Genomic DNA, 23,970 nt, shown 5'->3' on the forward strand with positions numbered 1-23,970 from the left:
CAAATTACTTCACATACAGACATGCACAACAAGGTCGCGCTGTTTCATGTTTTACAACAATAACGTTAGTTGATAGTTCGAGCTCGTTGTGTCCTGTGTCTTCTTAGTATCCCGCGACAACGTTCCACGCTTTCTTTCCTAAGCTCAGTTACTAGATAAGAAGGGCATGGCATGGCATGGCAAGAACTTTATTTTGGTCCAGAGTAACTACGGCCTGAGGGCACAAGACTCCAGGCTAAGTCGGTAGCTCCGCCCACGCAGGCACCGGTAGGCCAAAGGCTTTCCCGATGTCGTGAGCTCTCCGAACGGCCAGGAATTGATTTTGGAGGACTTCGCTGGATATGCGCCGACTGCAGTCCTCCTCACTGTTGAGATCGGAAGCCCTTTGGTTGGGGTACAGCCAGAACATATGATCAAATATAAGAGGGCAACCAATTAGCCGCCTTCGTTGCGTTGTTGCCTTGTGGTGGTGGTAAACGTTATTGAAAAGGGGAAGGGTTAAGGAGGAGGTGGCTGAGGGATCGGGCTCAAGTAAGGCCCTGGGCCTGCTTGGCCTTCTCCGTCCAGTCCACCAGTTCAAGCTGTCAGTCGACGTCCCTGGAACTGAGCCAGGCTGTCCAGTCAGTTTCGCTGCTGACGGGGGGATGAGAGAGCGGGAGCGAGCTGCATTCCCACATCATGTGTGCGAGTGTCCCTGTTTGTGAACTGAGCCTACACAGGTCGCTTTCCTTTCCTCCTGTGAGTTTGTTAATGTACTTTGGGTGTGGGTATGTGTTTGTCTGGAGTCGTCTAAACGCGACCGCTTGCGTTTTATCGAGTTACTTGGCCGGTGGTGGGAGCGCGTTGTTGCCTTTGAATGAGACATATGCCATACAAATAAATGTATCCGTCGCTCCGCACCGGTCTGGCAGTGCTGAAGCCGTTAATGTCAGTGAAGTGCTGTACCTCACGTGCACTGGAGTGTCCAATGGGAAGCTTGGAGCCACCTGTTAGCGGAATAAAGGCCCGCTGGACGTGCCGTGTTCCCGCGCTTATTAATAGCGTTGGGGCATTGCCGCTCTTGCGACTCATACGTCAGTACATGTACACCTTTCTTTATGACATGCCCCTATGATAAAATTTTCCTTTTGGATATCTTCGAGGTCTAACTGATGTGCGCAGCTGCATAGGACCGAACTGCATATCGTTAACATTCGGGCGTATAGCTACGCACGTTGGCAACTTGTGAGTTACCAATGCTGGCAACATTGTCAGTTGCAGCTCGAGAGTTTTCGAGCACTTTGTATGCGAGCAAAATAGCCATTTGTATTTGCGAAATTTAAGACGTGAAGTTACATCTTTTTGTTGTTGATGAATTATTGATATAATAGCGTGCTAAACAACAACACACGAATAAAGAACGCAGGACATAATTGTTTCTTCGCACAACGGGCCGTTACATTTCTTATGCGACATCAACTACACCGGCAATAACTTTTACTGCAATGCAATTTCGAGAAAATGGGTAGCTCGTTCATCGTCCATGCAACGCATGAGGGTATATATCTTGATCGCGTTTTAAGGACGTAGGCGCAAAAAAAAAGCATTTTCCTTTTTCATTTTTTTTGCTAAGACTCTGTGGCTTAAAAAAATTCTCGTCCTTGAATTTTAAACGAAAGAAAAGGATTAAGATAATGTGCGCTCGAAGTGGGGGTTCGCTTACGTCAGCGTACCTACCTGTGCACGCTATGTGCACTGTAAAGGTCGCAGACAGTACCTACCCTCCTTTTTTGCATTCTTTTCCAGGACGACTGACTTTCTCCTAATTGCGTAACAGAGAAGACTTCGTAACATTGCTCAAGCATAAATGGAAAGTTTAGGCCGCATTTTGTTCTTGGTGTTCTCTATCGTATACTTTTCCAGGAGAGGACATTTCAGTGGCCTTCGCGACTTTCAGGTGAGGTAAACGGTATTTTAATTGTTGCCTTAACAAGTGCGCGGTCAGAAATGCCACTATTTTATCCGCATTCCATGACGTTTAGAACAGCGCAACGCGGACCTTTGCTGACATTATAGCTATGCTCTTTTTTTGTGCGTAAATATGTGTGCGGTATAGCGAATAGCGAATTGTTTTACTAAGCAGCCGCTTTCTATGCCTTCAAAGCTACAGACACACGAAGATGCTTCAATATGACACCTAATACCTGATGGGTATGAAAGTTGGTGCTCGCATAAACGCGTTCAACTAAAAGGAGATTCCAAGCCGATTCCTCGAAAAGCAAGTGTTGCAGGTGCATAAAAATTTACCCAAAATTCAGGGGCTATTACTGCCGCCACCGCACTCCCGGGCAAGTTGTACGTCAACTCAAATTACCAGGAGGCTATACCAGAGGGCGGCTTGTTCTGCATCAAGGTCATCAAATCTTCTGTAGCACAGTGTTACAGGCATGTATGGTCACTAGATGTAGATTTCCTAAACTGATGCAGTTAGTGTGCAAGCCTTTGCTTCGTAACCTCGATTAGCATAGGACAATTACTTTCCAGATAAAGTTAACCGTGCGGCCACTTCTCTGGAAACTATTTCGCTAACGTAATACTGTGGTCCTTGAGAGCCAAGTGTGTAAAACATGCTCGCTATATTCTATGCAGCCCGACAACCTTTCTTTTACGGTCCGCTGCACGAAAAATACAGCCTTCGTCAGTATTCGCATGTCTCCCTCCGGTTGCTTTGATAGTGTTTGCCTTGCAATGAAGCAAAAAACAAAAAACTGCTACCACTAGCCTTCCCGCGGGCTAGCTCTACGTAATATGTTATGCGTGAGAAAGGAAACACATAACTTTAGATTGTGGGGTCTTACGTGCCATAACCACGATTTGGTTACGAGGCACTCCGTATAGTGGCGGACTCGGGATTAGTTGTGACCGTCTCGGATTATTTAACGCGCGCCCAATGCACGGTATACGGGTGCTTTTTTCACCGGGCCATGGGCCCGAGCCCGGCCCAGTGATTTCAAACCTAACTGGCCCTTAACCGGCCTGGTCCGGTTCGACCCATTAGACCTTGAGCCAATTGGAAGCATGGTCGATTTCTCGGTTATAATGAACTTACTGCCTTGTGATCGACGGGCGCAGGGTGGCCTTCATCATGCTGCATCGAAGTGGCTTTTTGCCCTGCGTGCTCTCTTCCTGGCGACTCTAACTGTGGCTCTAACTGGCGACTCTAAATTAATCTTTCATTTAATTTCATTACTAGCCGTACACAAACAAGAGATTATTCTTCGATTATGTGATATAAAAAAGCATATTCAATGAACAGAGTGGGAAACAGGAAGAAAGCAGGCTGGTAATTCGCCACCAAGAATGGCACGACGCCTGGTTACTGTTCAGGAAGAAGGACACAGAAAAAGAAGTTGAAGATTATTTGCGAGAGGTACATTTCACTGCGTCGGACCTTGCGCTACAGTTTCTGCTCAAAGGAAATGCGTCCTTTGTTCACCAAGCTCGTGCGGTAAAGTGTGATATGAACGACCATATTACACTTTCCAAATAGTTGTGCGGCAGTATAGCGAAGGCATATAGGGGAACACACGGTTAACATTTTCATCTCACTTTGAAGCTCGCTTAATCATTGCTATGCGGAGTGATGAAACTCGAACCCGTAAACTGGGCGCGAATGTAAACTCAAATAAGTTGGTCTATTGGCTTTCAGCAATATCACAATAAACGGCGACCAGAAGCTTTTTGTTTTCATTAAATAGAAGTTGGTGACCCGCAGGGTAACGCTCATGTTCGGTCATATTGTCACAGGAACATGAGATTTTTTAGCTTTATTTGGATTCATTATAATGCTATCGCTTTTTTTAGTCGAAAATTTAGGCATCCTTGTTTTGCGATATGTACAAATTTGGACTCCGTCTACTTTTGTTGCATCACGTAGGATGATGGTGTGTAGTGTTTTATGGCGCAAGGGCAAGTTATGAACAAAGAGCGCCATGACACATGACGCTCTTTGACGATGTTGACGCAGTTGATGTATTGCGGACAGCATGGACAATAAATTCTCATGGTGGATGGGACATGGCTGTAAAAGGGCCCAAAAATGGTTGTAGATTGCGTAAAACATACAGGTACTAAAATAATGACACTGATTAGTTAGTGATGTGGGCTGTAGGATGTTAAGCACAGTGGATGTACAGCATAGGCAAGTTAAGCCCTCAGTTCTCTTCACCTTCTCGTCGCTGTCGGATCGCCTGTGCTCGGTCGGCTCTAACAGCTGGATCGGCGCACCGACGGCGAGCCCTTTCACGGGCGAGTTCTCGTCGCTGCTCGTCGAAGGCTGCCTGTTCCTCGGGGGAACACACAACGCTTGACCGTCCCATCTGTTTTCTGAGGCTGAACTGAACGGAAACGAAGCCGTCGCAGCGCGCGCGATACTGCTCTAATGGCTGGATAGGCGCGCCGGTGGCGGTCTCTTTCACGGGCGAGTTCTCAACGCCGCTCGTCGAAGGCTGCCTGCTCCTAAGGGAACGCACAACGTTTGAGCATGCAATCCGTTTTCGAGACTGAATTGAACGGAAATGAAGCCGGCGCAGCGCGTGCGAAACCCTTTCCTGCTCTTTCTCTTTCCGGTGGAAGCGAAAGGCTCTGATTGGTTGCGCGCTTGGCGTTAGCGCGCGCCTATGCAGCTGGAATCGTTGGTAATGACTCACGCTCCGGCGCCGGCGCAGCTTTCGACTCACTAAAGCGCCCTTTTCCGCAACTGCTCTGCTCTGGGAGCAACTGTTTTTTTTTGCGTGACCACGACAAGGCCACCGAGACTTGTGAGCCAATATAAGCTTCGCTTGAAGAAAGAAAGCTTAAGGGAACAAGTTCAGGACTTCCTAACTCTACAAAAACGAAAACAATTCACAAGCAGATATTGCAGTGTCGTAAAATGAGCTTACGACAGAGTCAAAATTTGAAATTCTAGTTTTCAGATACTTGTTCGCGCAGAGGCCGCCAGGTACTCCCTGTCGGTCCCTGCGTGGGAGACACCCACTGCGCGCTAACGTGCGTCCTGCAGGACCTTTATTGAAGCTTGTCTAAATTGTTACTTTGATAATGCAAGTTAACTTTGATAACACTAAGGTAACGAATTAGCTGCAGTTTACATAAAAAGTTCCGGCTTTGGATTATACTTAAGGTGCAGTTTATAGAAATGCGACGCCTGTATTTTGCTGCGGAGCTACGGACTCACAAACTTAACATTGCAGTTTTGTTTGAAACCTTGCGGTGTTCATAAATTCGAGCAAAATGCCTGTGCTTTAAATAAAAGAAAGATCCACGACCACCAGTCACAATAGTTTAACCTCTTCTGCACCAAACATGCGTTTTAAATGCGTCAAACTTTATTGACATTGGTGCATTTGTGCAGAGGCTGCCTAAAGAGACAGGTTCTGCATTTCCCATGTACTTGAACAAAGACGTGTCAGTTATTTTTGTGTATTTACGTTGTACGTACGAACTTTGGAATGTTTGTCACTATATCCCTTCCCTCATTCTTTTTGAAGCTCCCGCATCATTTGGTAGATGTATGTCAATAAAGAGAAGTAGAGTAGCCGATGCCCAGGCGCCAACCGATTTCGACCTCCTCCAACATAGGCATAATCAAGAAAAGCATTTATGCTGATTCCAAAATTTTAAGGGGCCAGTCAGTGGCTTTGGACTACAGATGCAATATGAGCGAGCTCTTAGCCTCGCTTAGCAGGCATCGTGAACGAAGCAAACGGAAAATAATTAGACATTATGGGCAGCTGTGACCTCCAAGCGAATAGTTAATTCCTTTACAGAAGTCGTTATCGAAATCCCGCTGTTTCTTTTTATTCTTTTTTTTTCAGCCTTCAATAGACTCTGTTGAGGCGCGACTGAATATCATGCGTGATTTTTGGAAGGGTGAAAGAAATACGAGAAAAACGATCGTTGCATGAATTTTTTTTGACAATGTTTGAGAGGAAATATATATACAACGATGGAATGATTGCGGCGGTATTCTTCTCAGCGTGCTATCGTTGTCTTGTTCTGGCCGCAAAACCGAGGCCGCCAAAACTCGCATCGTAGGTCGGAGACGGGCGACTTGATGTCCGATTCCGGAAGGTTTAGCTCAGCGTAGCTCGGGTTGGAAGCGCTGAACCGAGGCCACGTTTTGCCGTTGATTGGCGGTACTTGCCTGCAAGTGAGAAAGAAAAGAAAGGAAGACGAGGCGCCAACAGCGACAGCGCGGTGGCCCTCGTTAGACCTGCCCTCTGTACGCACGCAGGCTGTAGCACAGCTGACACACAAATTTTCTTGACGCTCACTCATTGGTGTGAACAAGTACGAAGCAGGTACATATGACAAAGGTACTTCTAATTGAAAATCTCGATTGCATTTTTCTGAAATAATTTTCTTATCTTATGAACTTGAGATATCCTTAGTATTTTTCTGGTATTGAGTACGACTAAAGTTCAGGCAGAAAAAAAAGAAAGAAATAAAACGTGGAGCGACACTGTGACAAACGCGAAGCCTCAATCGTCCTCGATGTTCATTGCCGTTTGTCGTATTCACCGCAGTTCGCTATACAGTAGAATCTCGTTAAGCAAAACTTCAGGGCACCGGAGAAATATGTTCCGATCAGCAGGAGCTCCGCTTACTGAGAAAGAGGGGCAGGTGTGCAGCACTGTATGCCGCACTCCGTCTTAACACTGTTAGAAACGTTAGGAATCAAGAAGTGCATGTAGCAGCGAGTTTGTTACATTGTTTGTGCGTGGTCGGCAATTTCTGCATTGACTAGGCGTCGCTGGTTTCGGTTTTTAGGAGGCACCGATGACGTGTCAAAGCAAGAACATCGCTCTTACTGCTCGACTTTGTGGCTGGCCCAGCACGAGTTCGTGCTGGTGGACTCCACGTTATCGAATGGTGCGCTGTAATGCGATCCCGAAATTTCTATCGTTCTTATTTCGACCATCTGAAGGGTAGAAATAAGCCGCCAAGCTGCCCGCACTTCACAGGCTATGCAATAGGAACCTATGAAATGTTTGCTTGTTCGAGCCTTTGCCACCGCTTTTTAAGAATGGCTTTTAGCAGAGAAGACTTTAGAACAGGCTTCTGTGGTTCCGTTTGCAGACACTTGCGAAAAATTTGGTTACGATTAACGAAAGTTTTGTTTGCACATCCAAATGCGCAGCCAATCAATTTAGAGGCGGTTGCTCCGTTTTGAACCGGCAATTCCGTTTAAGTGACTTCCGTATACCGAGATTGTGCTGTACGTCTGAAAAGTCACGCAGGCTTCGCTATGTGAGTTAATTGCCCCCGTGTACTTTCATCTGTGAAGCTGCACTGGATGTTAGTTCGCAAATATTTGCCTAATAAACAGCGATAGCGCTTAACGACTTTTTGCACATTACGCTTGACCATACTAACTGTGACCACCAACGACAACGGTCTTTTATATAGCAAGTAGGATTTCATGTTTATGCGTGCGGGGTCGGTATGGTGGCTCGTTCGGAGGAACAACTCTACGTTATTGCTTTGCCAGTCTTTTTTTTTTTGCCGACAATTGCAGAGCAATACGAACTCCCACAGTGAAGGGCCATGCTAGGCCACAGCTCCCTTTCACTACGCCAGTGGTGCGCGTAGCTTCAGTGCTCACGCAGCTGTACGTTGCACGTGAACAATACATTAATTACTGCACGAGTAAAGTTTTCATCACACCCAGAAGCTTATCACTGCACCTTCTAAAACAAAAAAGTGCGCGCAATACTATCAGATCTGTTATTTGTCCCACTACTTTCATTTCATATTTCATGGCTTTCTCAAATTGGCCGGCTTCCTCTCCCTGTTTATAGCCACCATAATATTTCGAGCGATCGCTCTCCAGCGTTTTGCCTGCAATTAAAACCGAAGAGCGGCGTGGGCCTATGCAGATGAAGTTTGTCAGCAGGTCATGACGAGAATGACAGGTAATCTAGATGCTTATTGAACTTACCCTTTTAGCGTCGATAATAGATACATTTATAAGATGCTTATTGAACTTACCCTTGTAGCGTCGATCACAGATAGTTTTATTGTTACGTCTCCTCGTCAGAGCCTCCTAATAGGGTGCCATTATCTGTATAACAAGCAGTAATAATGGTTTAGGAATTATCGCGGTCTTGAAGTGTTGTGACTGCAGCACAATCTCTTGCTGATGACAATAGCTGGTTCTTTCTCTCTCTTCGTCCCTTAGTCTCCTTCCCCAAGGGCAGGGTCGCAAATCGAAAATGCGTCTGGTTAGCCTCCCTGCCCTTCCTTGCTTATTTTTTTTTCTCTTTCTATCACACCTGTGCTTTCGCAAGGAGGACGGGCAACTTAAGGGGCCCCTCACAAGGCCACATAGCAAATTTTAGTTCTACGCTGGAAGTTGTTACGTATCCTCTAAGGAGCGTCCTACCGCAAGAATTTTGCAAATTTGTTCATTAATAGCCGAGACAGAAATATTTCAAGCACCGCGCACCCATGATTTCAGGAGGCGAGCGTCGCCGCTACCATAGACATTCTCTCCACTTGGCGCTTTCTAGCCTCCGCAAGCGAAATTCCTTCCTTGCGTTCTCCAATACCGGAGAAGGAGGCTCACGTGACGTAAACGTCACGGGCGCCACCTCCTATTGCTTTTCTCGCTTTTTTGATGCGTGGCGCACTTCCTATGACAGTCTCGCGCGCGAGCTGTTGTGTTTGTCTCGTTTCGCGCAGCGCACGATTTTGCGTGCTGTGCACGATAACACCTGACTAACGGTGGTATAAGACAGTGCTACACGACATAAGCGGATCACAGAGCGAGAACGCGCGCTGGAACACGGTAGAAATTAACATAGTTTCGTTCTCTGCGCGCGTGACTGCACGATGGGAACAAGCAAATGAAATGGAAGTACATATCTCTTGCTACGGTATGAAGTAAAACAAAGACATGCGGACATTCGGTCTGTAGGTTGTTTAAATTTCTCTAAGCTTTAATTCGTCTATTGAAGCAACAGATCAAACAAATAAGGGCTGCTACCTTGACTAATTCTCAAAGCTACGTGTCACGGTGAGTCACATCATAGCACTGCGAATTACGTAGGCGAACTTGTGCGAATGAAGTCGACTCTCCGGCTCGGAGCGCGGTGGTCGGCAAGAAGGGCGCAGGGCGCTTGGTTTGAAATTTCGGCTCTTTTCGAGGCGCGTAGTGGTGTAATACTTTGCAGGCCCGATCATGAGCACGCATTGTATGCATTGCGATTGTCAGTTCAAAATGGCCAGACCTGATGAGGGGTCCTTTAGGAGATCAAAAAAATGTCCGCTTACTACAGCTGCTGAAAGTGGATTGGGGGTTTCGCAGTGGTGGTTCTTCTTTTAGCGTACTCATGAAATTGATATTTGACAGAAAAACAGTGCCATAAATTGGCAATTGATAATCTCTACGGAATTAGACAATGAATCTGGACATTAAGCTTTGTTTAAATTTCCTGAAATGCACTTTCATTTCTGTCGGCTACGACGGGCACTTTTCCCCAAGCGTTCGCTCAGTTCACAGGCACATTGTTTCTCATGTTTTAGGGATCAAGCAACTGCTGAGACATATGCTACGTCGTCCAATCAAGTAAACACATGAGCGGGCAAATCACGACGGTATTAATTGTCGACATGCCTTTGAAGAAGGCGATACAAACACTATAGCACACGGTGTTTAGCACAAGGCCTTTGCGTACCTTACCCTTCTGACTTACCCAGTTTTGGCAAAATGCGTCCACGTGTACATGAGGAAGAGAGTGAACGCCCTTTCCTCTTGCGTAATGTTGAAGATGTCGTTGTCCAATGTGTAGCCAAACACGAACGGTATCTCGTCAAAATGGGCTACGCCCGCCCACGGCGCGTTCCAGGAATAACTCGGTCGGTGGGCGAACTCGTAAAAGTAGACGCTGTTGTTCCTCCTGGCGTAGTCTTCGGCGAAGTACATGAGAGGGCAGAGGAAGGCGAAGTCTCCCATAGCATTGGAAGAGTTTCTTAAGAAGCTGCTGGGTTCTTCGGTAGCCGATTCTAGGTAGAATTCCCGTATTTGGTGAACGTTTTTCTCATGAAGGAACCTAAACAGCAACATGAAATACACGTCCATGGTTCCCTTCTGGATCTGGGACACGTCCATGAAGTCCAGGACTGGCGACATGTAGTACTCTATGAATACGCTTCCCTCGTCCTTAACGGCACCAATAAGGAGATCGACGTCATTCGCGAAGCCATTTCTTATGGCCTGCGACACTTCCTCCGGAACGAGATCGTCACCGTGGTCAGGGTGATACGTCAGGCGGACGCGGCCGTTTCTCGATTCGAGCGCTTTGAGAATGTCTGAGGCGTTTTTCTTCTGCAGGCATCCCAAGACGGAATCGAAGTCGGTCACTTTTTCCACGCCGCGGTCGACGCAGTTGAGCTTAATGGCCGCCTTCGTGAAGCTGTCCTCACTGTCCATCTTACCTATCGTCCAGTAAGGGCTGCCGCTCTGCATGATGGCTCTCTTGAAGAGACCTTTGCTGGCAGGCGAGGCAAGGTGGTAGCCGATGGATATGGCACCGGCGCTCTGCCCGAACAAGGTTATGAGGTCGTCGTTGCCACCGAAGTAACGAATGTTCTGCTTGACCCAGCGCATTGCGACGTTCTGGTCATGAAGCCCTTGGTTTCCCATAGACATGGGTGGGTCTTTCGCGTTCATGAAGCCGAACGGCCCGAGTCTGTAGTTTACGGTCACGACCAGCACATTGCCCAAGGCGGCGAGTTTGGAGCCGTCGTAGAAGTGCCAGTTGGTGCTGCCGAAGAAGAACGCCCCTCCGTGGAAGAAAACCATGACGGCTTTGAGCTGCTCTTCCGACTCGAAAGATTCACGCGCCGGCGCCCATATGTTGAGATAGAGGCAGTCTTCGCTGCGCTCGTCACCTGTTATGTTGATGAACTCGTTGAAGTACACCGAGGGCTGAACGCAGGAGGGCGGGAGGAACATCGCCTTCTGCTCTCGAAGCCACGGTTTTACGGGCACTGGGCGCATGAAGCGCAGGCTTCCGACAGGTGGCTCTGCGTACGGAATTCCGAGGAAGATTTCGACGGACACCCCGAATACATCTTCCTTGAATCCGCGAACCAGGCCCGACTGAGTCTTTACGACAGGATCATGCTTCGTGAGCTTGTAAGCCGACGATAATGGCTCGCTTATGACAAACAGTAATACGACGACTACTGCAGCATGTATGGACATCCTCGTTTGTCAAGAAGCAGTCGTCCTGCACGAAAGGGAGAAGAAATATGCTTCACTGCTTACGTGTTCAAGGAATACAGAATATACAGATACATACATATATAGACAGAACGTTGAATTTCAGCGAAAGGACATATGTTAGCCTGAAGCAGATTATCAAATCCACGTGATGAATGAATGAATGAATTCTGCACTAAAAGAAGGTTAGAAAGGAAGAACGTACAAGGGCTGTACTGAAAGTATATGATACCCTATTAATCTGTCTACTGCTATACTAAACAAAATGGCAGCATAGTATGCTCCCTTTGGTGAATCTGTGGCGATAGAATTTTCTTTCAGACAGCAAATTTCAGCCGCAGGAATTCATGAACGGGTTTAGCGTATGTCGGACGACGCATACGAGCTCGATCAGTATGCGAAGATGGGTCAGTGATATTAAATACGGGCAACAGAGCACTGAAGATCAACCGCGGAGCAGTCACCCTCAGAGAACAGCCACGGATGCCAACAAGGAGATCGTCGACCAAAAAAGACAAGCGAGTAACAATATAAAGCACATTGGGAAAATGCTTGAAACAGGGCCATTACAGTTCAGGGGGTGACTGAAAGCTTATATTAGCGGAAATTAAAGCACTGAAGATGCTCCTACGCGTGTTACGCAGTAAGTGACCTGCAAGGAAAATGATCTTCCAGCAAGCTCTACAAGGGGGCGCGTCCTGGCTCCTTTTGACTAGCAGTGAAGATAATTGATGGAATTGATTGCGAAGTACTTCCGGTGCCCGCCTTTCAACCTTGACCTGGCTTATTAAAAGTGTAATTTGTTCGCCCTATTGAAGGATAAAAGGCGAGGCTAATAACACGAGCTAGCAGTGCATCATTATCTGAAACGGAGTTCTACAGCAGAAGAGTATTTTCGAGCTTCCCGATCGGTGAGAAAAACGTATGCAAAGAAAGGAGGGCTATGTGATGAAACGGACGAAAGCCTTACAAAGAAAGTGACAATACATATTTCGCTTTCAGGAATGCAGAGTAATCATAAGTGAAACCTCATATATTATACTATGACATACGGTTCGGCGTTTTCGGATTAGATTTTTCAGACATTTGGTTGTACTTTTTCCGTTTTTTTCCCACCCGTAAGCTAGTTTCTCTTTCGGCGAATATATTTTTCCAATGAAGCTTCCCTGGCGTTTTCAGTGGATAATTTTTCAAGCTTATAATAAAACATGTACATTTTTTTGTAGATCTTTTTGTCGGTTCGATAATTTTATTGTCTCTCGAACCGGCTGTATAGCTGCGGATAGTGCTGTTCTCGTGCGGAATACAGAAAGCTATTCTTTCGTAAGTGCTCTTTGGCAGTTGCCAGCCGCGTTCGCTAATATGTAAGCGCCAAGGACTGGCTGGAATTTCGTGTTACGAACAATTTTAGCGTAAAACAGTGTCTTTCTGTGATCTGGATCCACCACTGAAGTTGCAAGCTGTGCAAGAAATAACAAAGTTCTACAGAAGCACTCTTGGAACGGCCAAACGTAACACATCGATGCGACTATGCAGGAATTAAGAGCGAGTACACTTGGTATTGGAACCCACATGGAATGAGACTTTATTCGCATAACATTACGTGGGCGCACAGCTCCGACGAGTATTAGAGAAAAAAATAAATAAACGGTAAAGGTCGATTCGTCTTAGGAGCCATTGTGGAAAAACAATCATAGTTTGAACATTAAAAGGCGCAAGGAGAACCGAACCTTTAAATTTACTCTGTGTTACTCCGCACGCGCCTGAACTGTCATTGCTTGGGCAGCAGGCTGACACGTGACTTTAAATAGGCCAACCTCCCTGCATCTGAGCGTATGCATATTACCAGGCATCCGTTCTCTCCCTCTTCTCCTTCTATTCTCCTCTCCTTTACTGCCAATGTAGGGTAGCAAACCGGACGCTCGTCTGGTTGACCTCCGTGCCATTCCTCTCCTTACTTTCTCTCTCTTTCCCCTCGCTCATCACATAACCGGGGACTCAAGCTCGGCATCACTGATGTGATGACATATAGCATGAGCGGGTTTACTGGCCAGTTGCCTGCTCCTATAAGCTCGCGTACTACGCGACGCCGGAGGGCATAAAAGGGTGCACCACATCCGCTGGCGTTGCCGTGAGTGGCGCTGGATAACACTTCCGTGGCTAATCGTGTGCACGTATACACAAGGACCCTAGAAAATTGCAGGGAGGATAACCGCCGTGGTAGCTTAATGGGTAAAGCACGCTTAATGTGGATGTTGTGCGCGCTCGCGTGCAGTAGCGCGGGTGTGCTTAGATTTCGGTGCGCTTAAAAAAAAAAAACGGGTGGTCAAAATTATTCCGGATCCCCCCAACTGCGGCGTCCCCTTAGCCCGTTTGTTGTAATCCCCCTGAATGCTTAGTGCATTGCACACCGATTCCCGCTCTTGACGGTCCTTAAAAAGCAAATCCGGCGAGTTTTTGACCCTGTCAAAGTAATGGCATTTTTAGGTTCCCGACAACCCCCTGTCGCGCGCGTCTGATAGTAAACTTCTTCGGCAAATTTGAAAATTATTTTAAATAAGCAAGAAGGGGGTTAAGGCACTTTACCGAGAAGCCAAGCGAACATCTTAGTGTGATGTCAAGGAAGGCACACCAGAGGGGAGCGCGCGCAAGGCATGTCGGTCGCGCCAGCGCGGAGAACGAAAGTGGTGACGAGCAGACGCTTCATTGATTAGTGACTGCGCCGGACCATTGGCTAATGTCTTCGGGTGACAACGTCAGCTGCACCAGCTTTTTGGAGCTGCCAAACAGTGACCGCTACGATGCCGACGAATTCAATAGCCATGAATCACCATTCGCATTGCACTCGCCACCACAATAGCCAGCGCCTGGGCCATGTTACGTTTCGCCTACGACGCGCGGTATAGCCGGCGCGGATGCAACGGACGCCGGCGCTTCGTTGAAAGCGGCGGACATTTTGGCCCGTTCGGAGCTGCCGCAACGCCTCCCCGCCAAGCGCGTCCAGGCATGTTTCAGTGCCACGTGTTTTCGTGTGTGCGTGTGTGTGTGTGTGCCCACGCTTGTGAAAGCGCGGCAGCCGGGGAGAGGAGCTCCCCAAGTGTGAAGCGAGGAGGTCTGACCGGCGCCGGCCCGGCTGATGCGTCACTACACTCGTCTCAACATGTCTCTCAGCTTGTCCGTGCCCCGCTGTCACGTGGCCTCGTCCCGTCACGTTCCCTCTTGCCCTCAACTCCGAAAGTATAAAAGCAGCTGCCCGCGGACGCCAGGAGAGAGGCTCCGAATTCTTCCGTCGAGAAGCGTGCTCTCCCGTCTCTCCACTTCGGTCGACCGGACCGGCCGCTCTTTTGCGATGCTAGAATAAACAAGTTGTTCTGTTAGCAGTCGACTCATGCTTTGCCAGGACCTTCGGATGCTTCCAGTTGTGCCCCAGGCCGCCAGGCCAACGCTACCCTTGGGGTTTGCGACCCATTTGCAACAACTCGTGCCAGCGGTGCGATTGCAACAATGGGTGTCAGCGGTCCGATTCCAATAGCCAGAGCAGCACATCGCGCTTCAACATGAAGACTACGGTTTGATACGGGCTGCTTGCTATTGGAGGCGTTTTAACAATTTTTACGGAAGCATTTCGCATACTTTCTATAAGGTGTTGTGGAGCGCTGCCTTCCGCATCCGGATCATAATTTCCCGGAAGAACGCCGCTGAGTGTCCAAAACGCTAACCAGTGCATTTGCTTACACCGCCATGGTACAGCGACCGCTCATTATTCACTTGAAATATATGCAGACCACGCATCAGTGACATCAAATAATGTCAGAACACAGCAAAACACTTAGATATTGTGTATGTTAGCTCTGTCGCATCACTCTGAGTCGCGCTGGTATGAGTGACCGGACACCTTCAAAAACAGCTGGCGCGCGGGAGACTGTATATAGTGTATGTGTTATGCTACCTACTTATCATCCTTCTTATTGTTTTTATGTACACAGTTCACGTGTTCCATAAAGTAGACGTAGATTAAGACTTTGCTCACACGATCGTTCATTTAGCGAACGCGCAGTTTTCACGGGGAAACGCCGATGCCAGTACTGACACCGTTGTTATAGCTGAACGAGGCGGTTGTTTACGCTGCTCTACCAAAAAGGCCTCCGCATGTTGCCCATTTGGTTTAGATGGCAAACAGTGCACCTTGGAAGATAAATAATGAGTCAGCATAACAGTACGTAAATATGCACTCATGCGCGAAGTCACATTTAATTTAGGGAAGCGCCGACGAACGCGACTGGCAACCTTCGAGAACGGCAATGCACCGATGTCGGCAGTGCGCCGTATCGTCTCTTCTCGCTTTTTGTGTGTGCACTGTACGAAATGAAGAATAGTTTATTTCAAAATCCGTATGGTCCAAATTCAACTACAAAGAGAGTTTTCTTCATACAAATGGCTTTATAGCTTTAGGTCAGTCGATCAGGTCAATGTGCACTAACTCGGCGACTGTGCTAAGCTTAACTTCGGCTGAGGGCGATCGACATCGGTTCAAACTTTATGTGCTGCAACACCACTTGCCACCCATTGCTTGCCAGCCCACACAGAACGTAACGTCTTGCGACTGCAACTGCTTGCACCAAACATTAGCACGATCGCCGGCTCCTCGACACTGCGGTCTGCCATTAATTCGCAGCGTGCTCTGTGTACGCCACCCATCTCGTCATAACACAATGAGGCCAGTGGCTGACGAGCAGGAAAACGAGGTACTGGTTTGAAGGAATGAACAAACTCCATTTGTGAAAAAATCTGCGCAACTATAAAACCTGCTTCTTTTGAGGACATGACGGAAGTGTGCAGATGAACATACCCAGTGAGTTTTATTGATATACGCTGACCAACAACAACAAAAGAAAGATCGCTGGAGTTGCCCTTTAAGAGTGCAAATCGGACTATCACTCCCACTAGTCAAGCTGCCGTTATGCAGCTTTTATCCTGCCATCCCTACCGCTTTGTATAAATCAGTGTACTTATGTGGTAAATAAACTTCTTCTTCTTCTTCTTCACCTATACATCCCTAACACCCTTAATGGTGTAAATCGGTTTACAGTGTGTGTTTCTATGGGAGGCTAAGCACCATTTCATAATTTGATCTTAATTTCGTTTTGCGAAGCGTGCTCAGCGGCAGCACTGACTTCATCTCTCAAGCTGCTTTAGTTCAACTTTTTCATTCATATTCACACATAAAAGTAGATAGCGTGAGTGTAATTCTCGACCGATAAAGCTGAAAAATGCGTTTGTTTAACACCATGCACCCCTTAGTGCATGTGGGTGTGACGCTGAAAGATATATATATATATATATATATATATATATATATATATATATATATATATATATATATATATATATATATATAGAGAGAGAGAGAGAGAGAGAGAGAGAATAAAAGAGAGGGAAGGCAGGGAAGTTTACCAGACGCACGTCCAGTTTGCTATACTGCTCTGGGGGAAGGGGCATAGGGATGAAAGGAGAGAGAGAGAGGAGATAGAGAGCCCACGGTTTCTCGCACATCTGAAGGTTCGCATCGAGTCTACACACGGTGGCCAAGATTTGTCTACTTCAGGTACTGCAACAACGCTAACCTCCCTGCCTTCTACTTTTCTCTTCCCTCCTCCTGGCTATCTGTGCCATCGACGCGTATGGTCATGTTCCAAGGATTTTCACTTCCGAATTTGGACCAGAGACCAGCCGGTTCAATGCTGTCCGTAGAGCTTCACGCTCGGCGTCGTACGGGGTAGAGACGTAAGATGTGTTCAATCGGTTCTATAGTTCCACAAGAGTCGCACATGATCGTATCCCCCATTCCAATGCGGAACGAGTAGGCCTTTGTAAATATCACCCCGAGCCAGAGGCGGCACAATACTGTCGGCTCAGAGCGGGAAGCTTTTGATGACACTTGTAGCTTTAGGGATGGATCAAAGTCAATGAAGATGACATTTCGGGAGGTTGGAAGTATTTGTGTGCTATAGCTTTAACCACGATATGAAGCTTTCTTGCAGCGTCGGTTCTGGATAACGGGATTGGGGCTGTGGTCGCGCTTCCAGATGGGCAGTCCGGGCTGCTTCATCGGCGAGGTCATTACCAGCAATGCTGGTATGTCCAAGTAGACAGTGTAATATTTAAATGCGCTACACGGGCTGACCGCGACACCTCGGGCTCGTTTATATTGACACGTGTACTTATCTTTATCGGGCAACCACGTTTCGCCGCTTAACAACTGTAATCGCACAGCGAGGGACGCGTCTGCATGTATCCGACGTTTCTGGAAAGTTATCGACGCTTCTATCCCGCGTGTCTGTTGTCGCCGAACCTTATGCTATCAGATTTCATCGCGTGACACGAATGGTGTAGAACTTTGTGGAAAACACGCGGGTCCCATCAGTTAATCTGGAACATTCGACGACTGATCTATAAAAGCCGACGCGCTTGACCTGCTGATCAGATTTTCGACGATCGCCGACTGTGTTCGCCGCTTTCGTTGTGCTATAAGTGTAGCCTGTTTTGTGGGCACAGGTTCGCCCAATAAAAGCTAGTTTTGTATTCCACCGTACTGCTTCTTTCTTCGCCGTCACTACCACGTGACATCTGGTGGAGGTGCTTTACGTCCATGTACCGGACGCCCCCGACAAGCCGTAATACAAGCCCGGACCGCAAAGACAACACCAGCGCCGTCCCGGAACATCGAGCAAGCCGCCGTCTTCAACAGCTGCCCCCGGAGCACGGACTTCTACCTGAGAAGACCAAGAAGATTGTGGACAAGGCAACCCCAATGGCAGCCCCAGCATCCCCCATCGTGCTGCAGCAGCCCAGGGAACCTCCGACGTTCCGCGGATCAACATTCGAGGACCCGGAAACCTGGCTCGAAACATATGAGAGGGTCGCTAAGTTTAACAGTTGGGACAGCGACGACAAGCTGCGGCATGTCTATTTCGCATTGGAAGACGCCGCCAGGACGTGGTTCGAGAATCGGGAAGCCACCTTAACGACGTGGGACCTTTTCCGAAGCGGCTTCTTGCACACGTTTACAAGCGTCGTGCGAAAAGAGCGAGCCCAAGCTCTACTAGAAACCAGAGTGCAGCTGCCAAACGAGACGATCGCAATCTTCACGGAGGAGATGGCCCGTCTTTTCCGACACGCCGACCCGGAAATGTCGGAGGAGGAAAAAGTTCGCTTCCTGATGCGCGGCGTCAAGCAAGACCTTTTCGCCGGACTTATTCGTAACCCACCGAAGACTGTGGCTGAGTTTTCTGCAGAGGCATCGACGATCGAGAAAACTCTGGAGATGCGCACCCGGCAATATAACCGCCAGGGGCACACGCCGCAGTATGCCATCCAAGGACTAGGTTCGGACGACCTTCAAGAGACCATCAGGGCCATTGTGCGCGAAGAACTGCGCAAGGTCCTGCCTTCGTCGCAGCCTCAAGTGGCCTCTATCGCAGACATCGTGAAGGAAGAGGTGCACCGATCCCTTGGAGTTCCTGAGGTGCAACCAGAACCACCGCAGCCGGAAGCAATGACCTACGCCGCCGCCGTCGCCCGCCGTCAAGGCCCCCCTGCGCGACCGCGCCAAGGTCCTGCAACACCGCAATTCCGTCGTCCACCGCCGCCGCCGCCAGCACGCCCACCCGTCGCCCAGCGCACCTATACGAGGAAGACGGACATTTGGCGAGCCCCCGACCACCGCCCGCTCTGCTATCACTGCGGAGAAGCCGGCCATGTGTACCGCCGATGCCCATACCGCGACATGGGACTGAGAGGGTTCGCCGTCAACGCGCCGCGTCCACAGCTTGGGGAGCGCCCGCGTGACATTGCCGATTACCTAGCCGCCACTCAGTGGAACTCTCGACGACCGTCCCGTTCGCCGTCACCAGGCCGCTACCTGTCGCCGCAGCGCCGTCCATACACTGGCCCAGCCCGGGGCCGCTCTGCGAGCCCATACCCGGAAAACTAAAAGCAGCAACCGATGGAGGTGCGGTTGCTGTTCGTCGACCTGACGAAGATCCTCCGCCGCCGACGAAGACGACGAAGAGACCATCTCGACGACATAACGACACGCCGCCGTCCCGACGAAGTCTGGAAGCCAAAACTACACCGACGAAAGACGACTTGACGATGCGACGTTCCAACCTCAGTTCAACACGACGCAGCCGTGATCCAACGCCAAGACCTAACTGCAATGCCAGACAAAGAACAACCGACCTCGACGTGCTTCTCGACGGCCACGCAGTCACTGCCTTAGTCGACACAGGGGCCGATTACTCCGTAATGAGTGGACACATCGCCGCCCAGTTGAAGAAAGTTAAGACCGCATGGGAAGGCCCTCAGATTCGCACCGCTGGAGGACACCTCATCACGCCGACTGGGATCTGCACGGCAAGAATAACCATTCATGACCGGACTTACCCTGCCACCTTCGTTATCCTCCAACAGTGTTCACGAGACGTCATTCTCGGTATGGACTTCCTGGACCAACACGGCGCAATCATCAACCTGAAGTCGAAGTCAGTAACGCTGTCGGAAGATAAAGCAATGCCACCGGAGAGCCCTCGTAGTCACCACGCCTTGAGTGTGCTCGAAGATCAAGTGAGCGTCCCGCCTCGCTGCAGCATCGTTATTTCGGTCAGCACCGAAACACCCGCTGACGTAGAAGGCGTCATTGAAGGCGACCAAAGTCTACTGCTAGACCATGAAATTTGCGTCGCAAGAGGGATCGCTCGAATGCATGGAGGGAAAACTGAAGTGTTGCTGACAAACTTCAGCCAGGAGTTCAAACACATCAACAAGGGCACGACGATCGCGTACATCGAGGAAATTCTGGAAACAAGTAATGCGTTTGTCCTCTCGGATTCCGCCGCATCTACCCCGACGACCATGGTTCCCGAACCAGACTACGACATTAATCCAAATCTCCCTATGATTAAGCAACATCAGCTCAGAAGTCTGCTCCGACGATACAAAGGCTGCTTTTCGACGTCATCGAGGATTCGACAAACACCAGTCGCCAAGCATCGCATAATCACCGACGAATGCGCTCGCCCACTCCGTCAGAGCCCTTATCGAGTTTCGGCGCGAGAACGTGAAGCTATAAGAGAACAAGTCGACGAAATGCTGCGCGACGACATCATCCAGCCGTCGAAAAGCCCGTGGGCATCCCCTGTTGTTCTGGTAAAGAAAAAGGACGGAACCCTACGTTTCTGCGTCGATTATCGTCGTCTGAACAAGATCACGAAGAAGGACGTATACCCCCTCCCACGGATAGACGACGCATTGGATCGGCTCTGCAACGCTAAACACTTCTCGTCCATGGACCTAAAGTCTGGCTATTGGCAAATAGAAGTCGACGAAAGAGATCGTGAAAAGACCGCCTTCATCACCCCAGACGGCCTCTACGAGTTCAAGGTTATGCCATTCGGACTGTGCTCGGCGCCTGCAACGTTCCAGCGCGTGATGGACACGGTTTTAGCAGGATTGAAGTGGCAGACCTGTCTCGTATACTTGGATGACGTGGTCGTCTTCGCCGGAAATTTCGACGTTCCCCTTAGGCGGCTGGCAACAGTACTAGAGGCCATCAGGTCATCAGGACTTACTCTGAAGCCGGAAAAGTGCCGCTTCGCTTACGAGGAGCTTCTATTTTTAGGCCACGTCATCAGCAAATCTGGAATCCGCCCCGACCCGCAGAAGACAGCTGCCATAGCAAAGTTCCCACAGCCCATCGACAAGAAGGCAGTGCGTAGATTTCTTGGCATGTGTGCCTACTACAGGCGATTTGTCAAGAACTTTTCACGCATCGCTGAGCCGCTGACACAGCTAACTAAATGCGACGTCGAGTTCAAGTGGGAAACGCCGCAGGCCGAGGCATTTCAAGAACTCAAACGACGCATGCAGTCGCCGCCCGTACTTGCGCACTTCGACGATCACGCCGATACCGAAATCCACACTGACGCCAGTAGCCTAGGCCTCGGCGCCGTCCTGGTCCAGAGAAAAGATGGACATGAACACGTGATAGCTTACGCTAGCCGGTCGTTGTCAAAAGCGGAAGGCAATTATTCTACAACCGAAAAGGAATGCCTCGCCATCGTTTGGGCTACAGCGAAATTTCGCCCTTACCTATATGGCAGGCCATTCAAAGTCGTCAGCGACCATCACGCCTTGTGTTGGCTAGCGAACTTAAAGGATCCCTCAGGACGGCTGGCACGGTGGAGCCTCAGACTACAAGAATACGACATCACCGTAACATACAAGTCCGGACGAAAACACTCAGACGCCGATTGCCTATCCCGCGCCCCCATTGACCCGCCGCCGCAAGATGACGAGGATGACGACGCCTTCCTTGGAATAATAAGCGCGGAAGACTTCGCCGAACAACAACGAGCGGACCCGGAACTTAAAGGCCTCGTCGATTATTTGGAAGGGCACACCGACATTGTCCCCAGGGCATTTAAGCGCGGATTATCTTCCTTCACGCTTCAAGACAGTCTACTCGTGAAGAAGAACTTCTCGCCAGTCCGCGCCAATTACCTTCTTGTTGTCCCGTCAGGACTTCGTCCAGAAGTATTGCATGCCCTACATGATGATCCGACCGCTGGACACCTCGGATTTTCCCGGACACTATCGAGGATCCAAGAAAAGTATTATTGGCCGCGCCTGACCGCCGACGTCGCCCGTTATGTCAGAACATGCCGAGACTGTCAGCGACGCAAGACACCGCCGACAAGGCCAGCCGGATTACTACAGCCAATCGAGCCTCCTTGCCGACCATTCCAGCAGATCGGGATGGACTTGCTGGGACCCTTTCCGACGTCAATAACCGGAAATAAGTGGATCGTCGTGGCGACGGACTACCTCACCCGCTTCGCTGAAACAAAAGCACTGCCGAAAGGTAGCGCAGCCGAAGTGGCGAAATTCTTTGTCGAAAACATCCTGCTGCGACATGGCGCCCCAGAAGTCCTCATCACCGACCGAGGAACGGCCTTTACAGCGGAGCTCACCCAAGCCATTCTGAAATACAGTCAGACAAGGCACAGAAGGACAACGGCTTACCACCCGCAGACGAATGGTCTTACGGAGCGGCTGAATAAGACCCTCGCCGACATGCTAGCGATGTACGTGGACGTCGAACACAAGACGTGGGACGCAGTCCTGCCGTATGTCACCTTCGCCTACAACACGGCGGTGCAAGAAACAACACAGATCACGCCATTCAAGTTGGTTTACGGCAGGAACCCGACGACGACGCTCGACGCCATGCTGCCGCACGTCACTGACGAGGAGAATCTTGACGTCGCTACCTATCTCCAGCGCGCCGAAGAAGCCCGACAGCTCGCCCGCCTACGGATCAAGACCCAGCAGCGTACCGACAGCCGACACTACAACCTCCGACGACGCTTCGTCGAGTACCAGCCCGGCGACCGTGTTTGGGTATGGACCCCGATTCGCCGGCGAGGACTCAGTGAGAAGCTGCTGCGACGCTATTTCGGACCCTACAAGGTCATCCGGCGTATTGGCGCACTAGACTATGAGGTCGTGCCAGACGGCATTTCGCACTCACAGCGGCGCCGCGCACGATCTGAAGTGGTCCACGTGGTGCGCCTTAAACCATTTTACGGACGCTGATGAATATCGTTAGTTTGTTGTTTTCTTTGCTACGAGTGCTTTTCTTTGTTAATTTCGTTTGTTTGCAGCATCGGGTCGATGCTCTTTAAGAGGGGGGTAATGACACGTGTACTTATCTTTATCGGGCAACCACGTTTCGCCGCTTAACAACTGTAATCGCACAGCGAGGGACGCGTCTGCATGTATCCGACGTTTCTGGAAAGTTATCGACGCTTCTATCCCGCGTGTCTGTTGTCGCCGAACCTTATGTTATCAGATTTCATCGCGTGACACGAATGGTGTAGAACTTTGTGGAAAACATGCGGGTCCCATCAGTTAATCTGGAACATTCGACGACTGATCTATAAAAGCCGACGCGCTTGACCTGCTGATCAGATTTTCGACGATCGCCGACTGTGTTCGCCGCTTTCGTTGTGCTATAAGTGTAGCCTGTTTTGTGGGCACAGGTTCGCCCAATAAAAGCTAGTTTTGTATTCCACCGTACTGCTTCTTTCTTCGCCGTCACTACCACGTGACAATATGCAGGAAGATACGATCACATAATAGTCTTATCAGATTAGGCACCTTTCAAGGGAGTGCGTTTCCTGGTAATTACGCGCTTTAGACGATCGTATCGCGTTCCTTCGTGAGGGACGGCGAGAGTAATGTTAGTAATATCAGTAGACTTTCTCCTAGGCAGATAGAAATCGACCGCTTAGCTTCGTGCTTTCTTCGGCATAAATCGCGCCCATATCAACACGAAAGACGTTTACAAAATAACATAGGTGCCTATAATAAATGGTACTCAAGCTTGTGGGAGTCCTTAGTTAATTATTTTGTTAATTATTCTTGGGTTACACGCATGTCTTAAAGTGCGTTTCTGCATTCCACCGTGCGCAATACATTTTCCCTAGAAATACATGTGCAGAAATCGTCATATTACTTGAACACATGTACTAGCAGTGCGTCCACTGTAGTACAAATCTGCGAGTGTGTAACAACTGATTGAGATCGCATTCTATGTTGGCTTATGTTTATTATAATTTCTGATGCTAAATATTATCAGT

The 23,970-nt window shown here is 49.1% G+C and overlaps 1 protein-coding gene across 5 annotated transcripts in view; it reads right to left on the reverse strand.

Annotated features, from left to right (window-relative positions):
- Positions 1-5,933: 5,933 nt before the first annotated feature.
- The window catches only part of LOC135895793 (acetylcholinesterase-1-like), a 180,128-nt gene continuing 162,091 nt past the window's right edge, over positions 5,934-23,970 (reverse strand). For all 5 annotated transcript variants that reach the window (XM_065423963.1, XM_065423964.2, XM_065423966.1 and 2 more), the window contains 2 exons: positions 9,738-11,276; positions 5,934-6,184 (listed from right to left, as the gene is read on the reverse strand). In XM_065423963.1, the coding sequence (XP_065280035.1) occupies positions 6,013-6,184; positions 9,738-11,251 (1,686 nt within the window). In that variant the 5' untranslated portion in view covers positions 11,252-11,276 and the 3' untranslated portion in view covers positions 5,934-6,012. The remainder of the gene's footprint in view (positions 6,185-9,737; positions 11,277-23,970) is intronic.

This window comes from Dermacentor albipictus, chromosome 4, assembly GCF_038994185.2.
Source record: "Dermacentor albipictus isolate Rhodes 1998 colony chromosome 4, USDA_Dalb.pri_finalv2, whole genome shotgun sequence".
In the NCBI taxonomy this organism is placed as follows: domain Eukaryota; kingdom Metazoa; phylum Arthropoda; class Arachnida; order Ixodida; family Ixodidae; genus Dermacentor; species Dermacentor albipictus.